This window comes from Coturnix japonica, chromosome 20 (genome assembly GCF_001577835.2).
Source record: "Coturnix japonica isolate 7356 chromosome 20, Coturnix japonica 2.1, whole genome shotgun sequence".
NCBI lineage: Eukaryota > Metazoa > Chordata > Aves > Galliformes > Phasianidae > Coturnix > Coturnix japonica.
In genome coordinates, this window is record NC_029535.1 from 2,643,079 (window position 1) to 2,658,890 (window position 15,812).

Below are 15,812 nucleotides of genomic sequence, written 5' to 3' on the forward strand. Positions count from 1 at the left end.
TGTTTTTCTTTCAATTGCATTATTATTTTTGTTCGTGTATTTTTCAGCTATGAACTTTGCCTGGTGGTCCTCTTGTGTCTTCTGACGTGTGTGACTTGCTTGGGAACCTTGCCTGGAAAGCTTGTGTTAGCTTCTAACACAGCATTGTTTGCTTTTGTATTCTTTTCTTTCTGTAGTTCCTGGACCCGTTCCCTTGGAATCCATCCAGGGAGGACCTTTTGAAGAGAAGATCTACGTTCAGTGGAAGCCTCCAAATGAGACAAATGGCATCATTACACTTTATGAGGTGAGGAGAACTGGCTGTCGTCAAAGCACATATGCCATAGGGCCTTTCTCATATGTGTTTAAGCCAGTCATGAGCTCTGGGAGACTTCAGAAAACACTGCGATAAGCCTGAATAAAATATGTAAGGATATTGAGATAGTCTGCTGTTGTCACTGAAAAAGTTTTCCAGTTCAAGTCAGGTGGGGGTTGGGGAAAAGTGCTTCATGTGGCAGAGTTTGCTAAGAGGTAATCCTTTACTGAAGTAAGAATTTGTGTTTTGTTGGTCATCGTGGAGACACTTGGAAAACGCCGTGCAGATTGCAAATGACCCGTCCAAAATAAACCCTTGGAATTTCATGGCTTTTTGCAGGTCTGGTAGTCTATCCTCTGTCTATCCTCTGTATATGAGTGAGGAGTTCCACTATAAAACTCTCTGTATTTTTCAAGAGATTGGTCTGAATAGAATCAGTTGTGAATGCATTATTTTTCTGGCAGCAGACGTGACCTATAATGGAACACATTTAAAGCAATCCCAGTCAAATGATGCAAAAATAACTCCTTTTAATTTTTAAAGAGGCAGTTTCCTTCTAAAATATTGCCTTGGGCTCAGCTCATTGAAAGGACTTCAGCAAACCAAGTAGCTTTTCTGGCTGAGCAGCTGCATAGAGAGATTTTAATGCCTCCAGGGTAGTGATGCTTCATGACTGTGCCTTTGCCCCTCGAGTCACACCACTGCTCGAGTCTCAGTGAGGCACAAACAGATCTTTTCTGATAATGACTCTATGCATATTTGACAGCTGAAGCCAAAGAGAAGTCAAGGTGAATTCCAACTTTTCCCACTTCCCAAAAGGATGAAAGTCCAAGAGTTTAAAACTACCTGGAGAAATTGAGTGTCTGAGGTTTGTGAATAAATGCCAGAATTCATTCCCATTCTCCTTGACACCCCAGGACAAGTGTATTGACATGAATGGAGTTCGCCAGCTGGAGTCAAAAATACAGATGAGTGGTTACCTATAATCTGAGAGAGAGCCAGAATGCTTTCATAGTTAATGTCAGGATGTTGAACAAGCTAATACGTGTACCTGTTCTAAGTACAGGAGACTTTGTATTTTTAATTGTTCAGTAAAATAAAGTGTAGGTCTTTTGCAAAGAAATGTCTCATCCTACTACTTGCTGCTGAAGTTTAATCTTCCTGGAAATACCAAGAAATCTCCGGTATTGCCCTGGTCACTGCATCTTTTGTACTGCTTGCTTAATCCTGCTATGGATACCTAAACCTAAAACCAAGTCTCTACAGGCATTATTTTAAGACTTCATGCTAAAGTCATTCCTCACTAGTAATGACCTCTAAAGTGTCATTTAGACAGAGTTTGTCATTTATTTGTCATCGTAGCCTGATGCTGCTCTGACTATTGATTAAGAGGAAGAAAAAGGTAGTGGTTAGTCTGTTTTCAGTTCTCTCAGGTACCTGCGCTCTGCAGTACCAATCGAGGTAGAAGCATAAGGCTTTAACTGCAACAGGAAGAAAAATAAAAGAAGGTCAAAGTAGGAACCTGTGAGGTGCTACTTTAATGAGGTCTCTGTAGGGAGCACAGTTCCTGAAAGCCAGCCACTGGCAGCACTGCTCTGTCACCAGCAGGAGCAGGAAACTCAGTGATGTCTGTGGCTGTCTAGAAACTCTGCAGTTGTGTTGCTGTCATTAGGCAGAAACAAGCCTAGGAACCAACTGAAATTTATTAAAGAAAAGTTCCCTCCAAGGTACAGATCAAAAAACACCACGTTATAAATTGGATCTGGTGATGTCAAGTTCTGCATTACACGTGGGAATAACTGCCTAGATTCACACATAGATATTACTCAGGTGACTTTCTCTCTCAAATACCTTTTGGCACAAACTTTCCTAATAAAATGAAAACAAAAAAGCCATCTTCCTTCCCCAAATGAAGTAACAGTTCCTTCTGTACCATCATCATCTAGGTCTGACTCATTGGATTTTCTGTACTGTATTTTTTCTCTAGTTCCGCTTAAGATAAACAAATAAAACCCCCGCCTTTCTAAGCTTTTGTTGCACTGGGTACAGCCTCAGTTGGGATTTTAAACAATGGAATCGTCTAGATCACCAAATTGGTGTGTAACTGTAGTCTGTTCCAAGGGAGCAGAAATCATCATTGCGAGAGGATGTGGAGAGCTCCAGGAGTTGCAAGTCAGCTGTCAGCATGCTGGAAAGATGAAGATGTGAGTCAGGAAGAAGTGAGTGATGGTGCAGTGCATCTTGGGGATGTTAGGGGAGCACAGCAAAGCAGTTAATGTGATGAACATGTTCTGTACTAGTGGGTGTCAGTTTGTCCAGTCAAGTGAGCCATTAGGAAGATGCATAGGCTGCTGCTGCAGGTAAGCACTGCAGGGGGCATAAAGCTGAGGAACTCCAGCTAAACCAGGTCCCCAGGTAGATTCAAGTTGTGTAAGTACTTATAGGAGACAAGTGGATCAATCTGTGTTTGGAAACATAGCTGAAGAGTGATAATGGATTTTGCTGGTACGCTGGTTTGGGTAGAAAGCTCTGCAGAGGTGTTTTTGCATGTGCCGTTTGTGAAAGAGGTGTTACTGCTGCTGTCTCATAGTGAGCTGTGAATGGCAGAATCTAACAATATCATCATAAGCTCTGCCCCCTGTTGAGTCTCCTGGAAGTCTGAAAGCTTGTTGAATTTTTTTTTCTTTTTTTCTTTATTTTTTTAAAGAAAACCAATCCTGTAAAAGCTGCTGTGTTTTAAAATTTCTAATAATCAAACGGTGCTTAAACCCACGTGGGAGTTCAGCTTCAAAGCCTTTGTGTACAAAGACATGCAACAAAGATTTCTTTCTTTTATCCTAAGCGTGTGTAAAGTCAAACCAGCATCAAGCACTGGGCGGACCTAATGCTGTCCCTGGAATGCATGAACAAGCAATCTAATTCAAGGTCATGGACCAGCTTTGGCACTTAAATTCTCCTGCTTGTAGATTAGATGAGGTTCTTTCGGGCATTTGTTCCATGATCCCAATGGAGGTACATCCTGCACACAGGTGGACCCAGGTAATTTCTGGAAGCTTGTATTTGATCTCTACAGTGTAAATAAGCTGCATTTTGCTGTTTATTTGGGCAGCTGTGAGCTTAGAGGGGCACTCGGTGATCGATCAATGTTGGTTTTCACCATCATAAGAATCTTATTTGTGTGTAGCCAATTTCTTCTAATTGCCAGTTTTTAGAATGTTTCTTCTTTATTGGGGACCACCAACAAAAAACCCTCAGCATTCCTGTCTAAAGTACCTGTCATATTACTAGGGGGAAGGCATTGTTACAATGCATTACAATCCTAGAAGCATTTCAAGTGTGACTGCACTATTTCCAGCTCCTTGGCTAGAAGAAAGAGTCAGCTGATTGAAGTCCTTTCAAAGCCGTGCCTGAAGGCAACATTTAAACTGTAAACTGTTTTTATAAATGTTGTGTGGAATAGTCTTGTAATCACTTATGTTCTCATCTTTACATTGATTAAGTCCCATGTGGGTTGCACATGGGGTCTTGGGAAATAAGGATGTATTTGCCTCTTCTAACTACTAATTTTCTCAGTCTGTTTCCGATATGCTGTAAACCCCTGTTTAGGTGCTAGGAATAATAATATAAGGGACTTTCATGCACTATTTCAGCTCTTTAATGGGATGCTTAGAGACAAGCTGCTCTAAGCCCGGTGGATTTGAGTTTAAATTGTGCATCTGAGGTTACAGATCCTCAGTTTCCATGTGAAATTGCAGTCTGCCCTACAACATCTCTCCAGTTGCCAATATACCACTTCTTCTCAATCACTTCACTCACTTTCTCAGCAGGAGAGGTTGTTACATGCAAACTGCCTCTTAGATGCTGGTGTGTAGGGTCAGTAGATGTGGGATGCGCTGCCTGCATTTGCAGTAGAGTGGAAACAGATTTCTCCCAGCTTTGGCCCTACAGCTGCTTCCTTATTGTAAAAATGAAGCTTGTTGATCTGATGTGATAGCTGCGCACTGCACAGTTATGCTTGTGGTTCTATTCATACCCCCTTTTTAGAGCTATTCATGAAATTTTTAGCATAAAATCTTCCCTACCAAAAGGTGTATCAAGTAAACTCCTCCTGCAGAAGACAAGAGGGTTGAAATGTGATTCGGCTTAGTCATTTGTTTGTTTATTTAAAGGCTTTCTTTTTTGTAAAGAGAATGAGAAATGGCTCCCTCAAGAAGGAAAGCAACAACCACAAAATCTCGCAACCAATTTATATAAAGCTCTACAGTCAAAATAGTAGAAGGATGACAATTCTTAGCAATTGCCTTCAGTCAGAAGTGGCTTTGAATGTTCCCATGAAAATCAATCTTTTTACAGCTTCTCAATTGCGTTCTGTGGAAGCACAATACTCCTGGGACTAAGCTTTCTCACTAAGCTCACTAAGTGTGCACTGAAGGAAGTCCATGCTACATGCGGCTGGCTGCTGCATTTAGCTGAGCATTAAGAGAGCATTAAGGAGACGCCATTAAGTGCTCAAAACCCAGAAAATGATCAATTAATGATGGTATATTTTGGTCGTAGCTTCTCGCCCTCCTGTAAGGACATTTGACAAATGCAGTCTTCCCATAACTAGATGTTTTTCTCTGTCTACAGCACTAATGTTTTCCTTTGACACCGGTTTTATATGGTGCCTTGTTCTGCAGTGTGTTGTTTGTCCAGGGTCCATGAAAGTCAATTACAGGAAGAATAAGTGCTTTACTGCATCTGTGTTATGTTGAATTAGAATCCCTTAATAATCTAAACTAGCAGCGCTGTGCATAATCTGTTCAAGTTTGAAGCCGTCAGCTCTACAGTTGGCTGCTTCATCCTTTTGATTGCATGTTAGGAAAGCTGTGCATATATACACAGCTAAATTAGTTCTGTAGTTAACAGATTTTTGTGCAGAATTGTGCTGGAAGAAGGCTGCACTGGCTGAACGTCAGTTGCTCTTTGTATGGTTGCTGAGTGTTATGCTTTCAGAACACTTGGTGGCCAGGCTGGTGAGGCACTGCCAGTGCTGTGGACCACTCTTAGTTAGGATTCAGGCCAGAAGGTGAAAAATGAATGGTGCTGACTGCAGTTGCTTATTATCTCTTCTTCACAATTGAGGAGCTCCATACTTCACTCTCAGCAGGGTTGGGATGACATGTCCACCATCAGGCTGTGATTCTGCTTCTGAGACAAGGCTGGGGGAACAGTGGATGAGAAACGTTCTGCTGGTGGGATCTAGAGAAGCAGCTTGCTCGTACAAGCGAGCAGTGGATCGATTGCACCTCATGCCAGCAGAATATCAAAGGGAGCCTTTCCCCTTCCACCATCCTCTCATGTTATTTAATAGAAAATATAGCTTCTAAGCTCCTGTTTAGACCCTGAACATGAGCCTCAGCAACCTGTTAGCAGTATCCTGGGCACTTACAGTGACTGCAGCGCTGCTGCAAGGAAGCCTTGCTTACCTGGAACAGTGGAAATGCAATCAACTGCCTGAAGCAGTGATGGAGCACCTGGTGGGAAGGCAGGGCCAACCCAGGGGAGCTCAGCTGCAAACAATCCCCCTGAGTGACTGGAAGGGCTGGAGGCAGGATCCACCCCTTCCCAGACCTTCATTTAAAGTTTGGCAGTGGAGGTAAAAGCATTTTGCTGGACATCCCTGCGTATCTGAGGCCTTCCAAAGGTAAGCAGCTTCTTTACTTTGTTTCTGTGGCTGTTAGATTTGAGCATTCTTCACTTGCTGCAGCCAAGGACTTTGCTGCTACAACTGCTGCCATTGCTGTGCTTTCCATCGTGTTACAGCATTACACCTGGGCACAGCGGTGTGGGGAGCCAGTACCTGCAAAAGCTGCTCTTTTTAAAGCAGGCTGGCTTTTCCTTTTGCTGTTAGGTCTGGAAACATAAAATGCTGCGGGCAGGAATGAAGTGGGTTGGGTCAATTTAGAGATTGCGTGGGGGATAATAGGAATTATCCTTCGCTGTGTCTGTGTGATAGTTTCTGGGGCAGTGTCTGCTGCCTGCTGGTGCTCCTTACAGCCCAGAGGTGCAGCAGGGTGTGGGTTTTTGGCAGCCCTGCAGCAGAGCTGTGTGCTCAGGTGCAGACTCAGCTGGCCCTGCAGGGCTGCCCTGTCTCTCCCCATTCTGACTGCTGCTTATTGCAGCCTTTGAATTACGGAAGTGTTGAATGATTTCCCAGTTAGGGATGGTTTTACTGTTAGGATGGTTTGTTTTTTGAATAAGAACCTTAAGGAGCTGTTCGTAGGATTCTAATCATGTGCTGCTCGCTCACTGTTACCTACAAGATGTTCTTGGAAGAAGTTGTTACTGATGCCCTTTTAATCCTATGGTTTCCAGCAACATCATGATGAGAAAATGGGAGGCTTTTTTTTTTGGAGAAACTCAGATGTCAGAGTGTTTTTTTTTTCCCTTTAAATGTATGACAACCCCCAGGTAAATCACAGGCTGCTGTTATAAATAGTATGAATGAATCAACTGTTAAAGAAACCGCTTGATCAAGCTTTCCTGAACTAACGCGGTCCCCTGAGCACAACGCTTTCTTTGATTACCTTTTTATTGTTCTTTTGAAGCCAGCGGAGTTACAGCAATATGAATCCAATGCAAATGAGAGAAGGCTTTCGGCTAAAAAAAAATAATAATTGTATATTTTTTTAAAGGAAAGGAACTGAATTATTTTTGTTCTGCATGTGGATTTTGTTATGGTGCTGCAGATAGAGTTCTGTAGCATCTCCATATTCACATATAACAGTGTCCTGCTTCCCCGAAATGTGATAGTTGACTAACTTGAAAGCAAAGGTTGTATAGGTTTTTGTACGGAGGATGCTCTGAAAGTAATGCCTCCCTCTTCTGTGATCTTGATCCACGTCAGAGATGGATGTTGGTGAGGTGGCAGAGGAGGTTAAACCTTCCACCAATATCCTCTTCCATTTTGTTGCTGTGTGACAGGTGGCAGCAGAGTAAAAGCCAGTCAAGTTGGTGTTCTCATTGCTTATGAGAGGAGAGGCCAGTATTATGGTTCCTTTGCAAGCTGGTCTGACTGTTATCTTTGTTGCAAGCATGTTAGACCTGGGACTTTCTAACTATGGTCCTGCTATCCACTGGGTACTATGAGTTTAGTTTTGGGTTTAGTTTCCATGCCCTGCTCTCCTTACAACTACTTTCTTCCTTTTTTTCCCCTCTCCATTCGTCACTGTTTCTCTGCTTTCTGTGTCACCCAGGTTGTATCACTGAGGGCAAGGCTGGGACAGCATCAGGAGGTGCTGGCAGCTGCTTGGTTTTGGCATCAGGGAAGGTTGCTGAGGTTCCTTGCTCCTCTCTCTTCGTACTCCAGTTGCTCTTTGAAAATCAGCTTAGGGCAGCACAGGCTCTTAACTTGGAAAATAGGTACAAATGGATAGTTCAGTGTTTGCATCACTAAGAAATCCAATCTTACAAGTGTGGGCTACTGTAATAGCTAGGACTGGTATTTTTATCTATAAATGTGGCGCAGTGTGGTTCTCACCGCTGTTTCTTTGTGATGTATGGTATTCAGATCAGCTGAAAGTGATGCTGCTGTTCCTCCTTTGTTGGTTTGGGGTTTTGTTCATTGCCCACAGCTTTCACTACAGCAAGTGCAGCAAGGCTCTGAGAGACGTTAAGCAGCGCTTTTGGCATCAGGAGCAACTGAGGAGCAAGCATGGGGGTTGAATAACCCTCAATTCCACAGTCCTATCAAAGCAATTTCTATAGTTGTCATTTTCTGCTATTAAACTGAACAATGAGGCTCTCCAATAAAATCATATGAAATAGCAGCTCATTAAAAACTCTCTTTAATATATAGCATGCTAATTAATGTCAGTGGGGTGCAGGCTTGAATGGCAGAACAGACTATAATGTTTAGAAAGTATGTAAAATAAAAGAAGATATTTTATCATTAATGACCTTTTAGTAAACCTAATGAAATCCTTAATGGCCTGAATACATTACCAAGGCACTCCCAATTGCTTTGTTACCTACTCCATTCTTTCTCCCTTTCTCATAGACATTAAATTTAGTTTTATTTATAGAAAACAAAAAGCAATAAAGTCCCAAGGAAATGTAAATGGGGAGGAGGAGCCTGGGCATGAGACTCTTAGCCCTAATGATCCTGATCCTGGTGAAGGCTGGGTTATGTTCTGTGTCCACCCAGTCTGAGGTTTAATTGGTTCCCTGTTTGTGTGACTCATAGCAAACAGCCCTCTTTGTTTGCAGGGTCTCCCTGGGTTACTTATACAGCCATTCCTAGAGCAGGGCTGTGGTTTTTATCCTTTTATACTAATCGTGCCATGCTTTTGCAGTGTGTAAATTAAGGGACTTTATTCTTCAGGGCTTTTAGTCTGCCACCTCATGCCAGCTTTAAATGTAAGGCTGCAAAGGCTTGCAGAAATGTTGTTTAACTTTCCCATAACCTTCTTCCAAAAAAACTTAGTTCACAAATGTCAGAGCAAAAGGCATTTGCTTCCTCACATCTCCTGGATGAAATACACTGGGCTGGGAAGGGACATAAGTAGCAATAATCATCTGGCTTAAACAGAGTTTTAAAACAGAAAATGCTCCCAATCATCCAGTCATGAAATACATTCTTTAGCTCTGAAGTCCAACACTGGAGGGAGATTATTCACTAACCCACTTTTTCCTGTTCATTAGAAGATAACTTTCTTCAGATTATTCCTTTTGTGTAACACTTGGCACAATTAACTTAGTCTTGTACCCCCAAATGTCTGAAACTTCCTGATAAGATTGAGACTAATGTCCATTCCAGTAGCAAACCGAATTCACCTGCAGTAGTAATTGTTCCTAAGAAGCACAGGCAGTTGGCAAGTCTTAGAAAAAAGAGCCTATGGCTTGCTGTGTAATCATGTTTCAATCAGCTTTAGAGAACCATGAAATTGATTGTCCTCCTGAGGTACCATACACTTTGGAGCAGATACTGTGCTAGGCAAGTTAATTCCTTATTTGGCTCCAAGCACACAAAAGAGATCTTGCTGCTTCCCCTCCTGTCCTTACAAACCAAGGAGGAAGGGAGCACAAATCACCTTGAAATCAGAATTTGAGAGCATAGCAGCATCAGCCAGCTCTGTTTTGTGTTCCTAATCATCTGGTGAAAATCACAGTGATTTAGGAGAAGGATGCCCAGGCTGCTGGCAGCACATATGGGAGCCTGGATGAATCACAAAACCAGTGGTGGTGAGGATAAGGTAATGAAAGAGCTACGGATGTCAGAAAAGTCTGATGGAAAGAAGAGCTGAGCAAATGTCTTGCTAATGTAGTATCCTGATGTCCTCTTTGATATTGGAGTCAGCTTCTGTGTGCTCCTGGAGCTGAAATAAAGGGATGTGGTGAAGGTATGGTCTTGAGGCAATGAAGCATATTCTCTTTCAGGTACCTGTGAAGGTCTGGCTCTGTCCTCAGAGAATCAGATTCTTTTTCAAACTCTTATCATTTCAGGAATATATTTGATCCTTCAAAAGGAGTAAAATCCAATCCAAAATAACTCCCCTATGAGCATTCTAGGAGCTCCGTCTTATCTTCATTCCTGTCCCTTGAAGATCTAACACTGGTCGTGTATTTTGTGTGGAACACTTGATCAGGTTCATAGTTCAGTCCAGAACGCTTCTGTCTAGATCTAACTTGTGTTTCAGGATCAATGATCTTTCTCTGGTGCTCATTTTGGCATCTTTTGAGAGTCAGAAATGTGGTCTTATAAACTGCTGGGCAAATTCAGGCCATCACAATGAGCTCCTGCACAGAACTGCTCCCACACGTGGCTGAGTAATGGTAGTTCCAAGCTGAACAGAGGGAGCAGCACTAAGAATTGATATGCGCTTTGGGTAGCTCATGTATGTGCGTACATCCCCAGCTTTTCCTGTAGCTTGAAGTACTGGCAGCAGAGCAATGCCACGTATTGAGTTTTGGGTGGTGGTTTGGTTTACACGACCAGAAAGGGGTTGTGAATGATTATTTAACTTGTTATTGGCATAGAGAAGCGTAAACAGATCATGGACGTGGACTCCATCTTCATACAGTCTCGGATGCTGTTTCCTTTAGTGCTTGGCTCCTTTTTCTGCTGAGCTAGAAGCCTTTTCTGAGCTATTCTGTTTACATGTCTTTGTGACAGTGTGAAACTTGTATTAAATTTAGAGGAAAACACAATAATGGGTATTCAACACTATTATTATCGTGCCATGTTCTTGTTTGTGACACAGGCAAATTGGAAATTATCCTGGTTTTGCAGATTACCCAGACTAAAGAACACATCCTTACCTTGTTCAGAGTGAACTACGTGATGTTCTGTGATGTCTGTGTTGCTGCTGATTAAGTAGTGCAGCCTGGTAGATACAGCTCTTTTGCTGTTCCTGTCATTTTTTAGTTATTATTTGTCCTGGTTTCAGCTGGAACAGTTAATCTTCTGTGTCTGGTACTGCTGTAGGCTCATTTAGCAATAGATCAGTATGTTAGTTTAAGGACCTGTATATTAGTTTAGTTGGAATGAAAGGAAGAAATAGTTGAAGATCAGCCAAAAGTCACAGTGTTGAAGCTGATGATGGAAAAATGAGGAGAAAGTGGTCTAAGACCACCGTAGCCCCTACTGTGCATGCCCAGAAGGACATTAAAGTATATTAACAAGTTCTTGGAGAGGATGAATATGTATGCGATTGTATTGCATATGTGGGACACTGGAGCAGGTTGCCCTGTGAGGTTGGGGATGCCCCCTCCCTGGAAGCACTGAAGGCCCTGCTGGATGGGGCTGTGAAACAACCTGGTCTAGGGGGGATGTCCCTGCCTGTAGCAGTAGGTTGGAACCAGGTGATCTTAAAGGTCCCTTCCAGCCCATACCATTCTATGATATGTATGTCACTTGAATTCTGAGAGCACACACTTGCATTGTCAGGTCACCTGGTATGTATCCCAAGGAATAAAGGAATGCTGCTTTCTAACACCACACTGCAGTTGGAAGGTTTTCTTCTTGGATTCAGCTGACAGTATGATGCATGTTTTGGCTTTAGGAGAAAAAAGGGTGTTGCTGACACAGTGATGGTTTAGTTGTTGCTGAGCAGTGCTGTACAGAGCCAAGGACATTTCAGATCTTCAGCTTTTTGCACTGTCTTGTTGTGCGGTGGGGTGGGGTACAGAACTCTGCCTGCTGCCCTGAATTGGCCAGAGGGGTATTCCCTACCATATGACATTGTGCAAAAATAACTAGAGAGTTCTACCTTTTCTTCTCAGTTTTCCTCCCCTGTCCCACTGATGGGGTGGAGTGAGAGAAAGGCTGCGTGGTGTTTCAGCTGCGTGCCAGGTTAAACCACAGCATTATTAAATAAGATCTTTATATTTGGTTCACTTTTCAAAACAGTTTTTCCTCCTTTCTAAACTTCTCTATACAACAGAGCAGATTCCAGCTAAATAAAACCGTGGCTACTGCCTTAGGAGTGCCAGAGAGAGACAGGTCTGTTGCTGAACTGTCACTGAAGTCCAACAACCTTGGCTTGGGCAGGAGTAATGAGACGTAGCCCTGGGCTATAAATTGCATTGACTTGGGAACGAGGGGAATTCATTCTGCTTTGCCTGAGGCAAAGGTCTGCTGTGCTGTCAGCCGAGCTTCTCAGCTCCCAGTTCCTTCTGTCATGTAATCAGGCACAGGAAAGCTGCTTCTGAAAGAGTTTTGAGGAAGTCCCTTGTTACCTGCTACTAGTTAACTTGTGTAATCTCGGCAGCAGCAGCGGAACCACGAGGGGCATCTGCTTCTAGCTGCCGTACTCAGCCTTAAATACAGGCAGGCAGACCTTGTGGCCGCTTGCAAGCAGTCTCTCCATAAGGAATTCCTTACAGCTGCAGCAGTGTGCTAATAGTTGTCATACAAAGAGATGGTACCGGTGAGCCACAGTTGCATCTGCTGCATGAGCATTTGGTGTTCTGCCACCCCGAGATCCTCATAAGAAGAAAATGATGTGTTTGGCATTTCTAATGGAGAAGCATGGTACCAATGTCATATATACACACACACATATATACATGTATATACATGTGTATACACACACACACACACACACACATATATATATACACACACAGAAAGCTGAGATAAAGAGGAAACCCCAGTGAAGCTTTTGTGCCTGAGAAGAACCCAGACGTGTGTTTTACCCACTGCTTTTTCACATCATTACATAATTGTTTTAGCAGCTTTACTCCTAAAGGGAGCCATGTGCGTCTGTGTCCAAATTATTTGCTGGGATTTAACACCGTGCTGTCTAAACAGAATATCTGTGAGCATAATCCTTAATGATATGCTGGGGGCACACACTGCTGATGGAAGCCCTGCCTGTGATTAATCAATTAAGAATGAGATAAGCCCAACAGAAAGAAGTTCCTCTGTTCTGGTAGACAGTCTGAAACATGCTGAAGCTGGACTTACATCTGGACTTGTTTGCAGTTCCACGCAGGATCTTCAATGTTGTCTCAAGTTAAATAAATATGTGAAATATGGAATACCTGAAAGTAGAAATTAATTCTGCTTTCCTTTTAGTTTCCTTTAGAGAATTGTGGAGGTAGTATGAGCTTCCAAAAGCTGAAGGAGGACAGGCATTAGTTCATGTGTAGAATGCTTTCTTTGGCATCCCCTTCTCACCTGAGGGCATGCAGCATTTGGACAGTGCACCATGTCGTGTTTAGCACAGCTTTAGCAATGTGTCAACCTCTGAATTTACTGCTTATAAATATTTCTGCTTATAAACCTTCCTGATTATAAATACTGCCAGCAGCTAAATGCACTGCAATCTGGTACAACCCATTCAGCCTTAGCTGCCCCTCAGAGAGCCTTTATTTTAAAGGAGGTAACAGATGAGGTGACAGAGCTCTGCTCTGAGGTGACACTTGTTTTTTCTGCTTGTCATTGCAAGCAAACAAGCCCCTGGATTTGAACGTGGAGGAAGATATGTTGCCTTCTGTTCAACAGCATTTCTTTTTCACACCGAACTCCCTGGAGTGAAATATGCTTCAGTGGGTGGGAATATTGTTAGGTATCATTGCAGTCTTCTGCTATGAAATGTAACTTATCACTGCCAAGAGCCTGCTGCATGGAGGAGCCATTGTTAGGCATCCCCAGCAGGGTCAAGGGATGACCACCAATAGCTGAGGGGTTCCTGCCTTACTCTAAGGGGTTTGGAAACTGGGCAGTTGGGCAGATGCTGTTTTGTATCTCAACAACCCGCATTTCTATGCAGCTATATCTGTATCTGAGTCTGTTTCTGGAGTGATTTCTGAGGCTCTCACCTTCACAGGCAGAAGATACACTGTAAGAACAGCCTTGGCTATTATTTCTCTTGGAAGGGGGTTGCATCTACATCCACATTCTAGCTAGTTATAATGATAGACTTTTCTAATAAGAGTGGAGTTGAAGTTTGGTTTTGCTTGGCTATTAAACAAAACTGGCTTTCTTTTCTCTTTTCTTGGTTTGCAGCTACAGTCCCTGTCTGGTACCATTCCTGGGAAACATTACAGCTCCTTCAGCATCTCAGGTGCTGGGTGTTGCAAAGGGGGGCATGAGCAGGACACCTCATCTTGCATTGAGTTGTTTCTAGCAGCTGTGCTCTCAGTTTTCAGGGTTACAGTGAAGACAGAAGCAGCTGTGCTTGCGAGTGAAAAAGTGAGGGGAAAAGCCTCAACGCCTGGTAGGATCTGAAACGACACAGGTCCTCATTGCTGTAAGAGTGGGAAGAGCGGTCTCCCTGCAGATGAATTTTGTGAGCAGGCCTTGCAGACATCAGAGTCTGAAAAATAATGACTTTGTGTCAGAGTGTAGCTTGTGCTCTTGTACTTGCATTACTTCTCTTCTCACTTAAAGTACTCATTGTACCGTACTTCTAAACACGGTATGCGTGTCTGGAATGGAAATGCGTAGCTAGATCCTAATTGTGGGAGCAGTGCTTCTTACTTTGGAAGCCATCCTGGGGTTATGATGACATGCTGAATGAATGCAAAGTGGTGCTTTTCTGAAGAGTTATTTCAGCTTGGTTTGCTTATGTTAACATTGTGGGGTCAGGCTAATTCCCTGATGGCTGTGTTTTCAGGTTGCATCTTGACTTGTGCAGTGCTGTTCCAGGTATGCTGCGATTAGCTGTGTCTCACCATCTTCTGCCCAATAGACTGTGAATATTTGGACCTGCAGAATGTAAGTTAGGAATGATGAGTCTCTGTGGATGTCATCTAGGAAGGTGGATGCGATTGATAGGAGTGGCTGTGAAATGGAGCCTCTCTGGTTCATGGCTTCTTTGTTGCTGCTCTGATCGCTTTGGATTGAGTTTGAAAGCAGATTCATGGATGAGGTGAGGCCTGCCTGTTCCTGTTAATGGGACATGAGAAGAGCTGCACCCATTGTGGCTCTTACAGTGAGATATGAACTTGTAGGGCTGGCAGCTGGGGAGAGAATGGGCTTTTCTGTCCATACCAGCTGCTCAGCTCTGCTACCACTGCAGCTTCAGGAAGACTTCCCTATTTGTCTTAGCTGAGAATTTGACTCAGTATTTATTTTTCTTAACTGACTTAAGTATAATTTTTATTGAATTCAAGCCATTACTTAGAAAAATCTCCAGTGTATTTCTAATTTTTAAAACCTGCCTAAAAACAGGATCATAACTGGACCAGCAGGAAGCAATTTTCTTGAACTTATTGCACCATGGAAGCTAATAGAAACTTGATGTACTAATCAAAGTACTTGGGTGTGTTTTAAGATGTGCTGGTTTTGTCCAGAAATGGCTCATTAAAAATGATATTCTTTCTGGAGCTTTAATTATCTAAGTGTGCAAACTAAAATGGGTTTGAGCTTTGGAGACGATCAGAGGAGGAGAGGAGACAATATAAATGTTCATTCTAATTCTTATTTACTTGAAGAGTAATTATTTCCTTTGATGCTAAATCACCTTTTCTTCTTCTCTCTCGATCCATGAATTTTCTATCTGCTAACAGAACCTTGGGATTGTACTCCCCACACTTTGCTTCTGTCATTCCACTTTATTAAACTGGCAGTTTGTTTGAACACTTCAGTTATTCATTAGATTTTACATTTTTGCTCTGGCTTTATTAATTACTGCTTTTTACGAACTGGGAATGTAGATGTTCCCTTTGCCACTGTGATAATTTGCCTTTGTAAGAGGCTTTTCAACATTTCATGCCATTTCCCCCATCGCAGGGGCTTTCTCCTTGGCTGTAAGATTTACTTTGAATCCTGCTATTGTTTGCCACGGAGCAGTTCCCCCAGAAGCCAGGTTTCCATAAAGCTGTCTGAATTCTGTTTGCATGCTTCCCTGCTGTTAAACAGTGTGTATGCAAAAGGCAAAATGCAAACTTGGGCTGCTCAGACCCCGTTCTGCCTCTGTGGTGTGATTGCTTCTATCAAATCCTTAACTCCTGGAGCATGTATGTGCAAATACAAACTGGGTTATGTCCCATGTGAGTGTTTAGTCTAGTGAGATCAATACTTTGC

General features: G+C 42.8%; 1 protein-coding gene across 1 annotated transcript in view; it reads left to right on the plus strand.

Annotated features, from left to right (window-relative positions):
• Nucleotides 1-15,812, plus strand: part of PTPRT (protein tyrosine phosphatase receptor type T) — a 143,008-nt gene that overhangs the window by 3,686 nt on the left and 123,510 nt on the right. Inside the window, 1 exon segment of the mRNA XM_015881395.1 lies at nt 143-286. Coding sequence (XP_015736881.1) covers nt 143-286 — 144 coding nt within the window.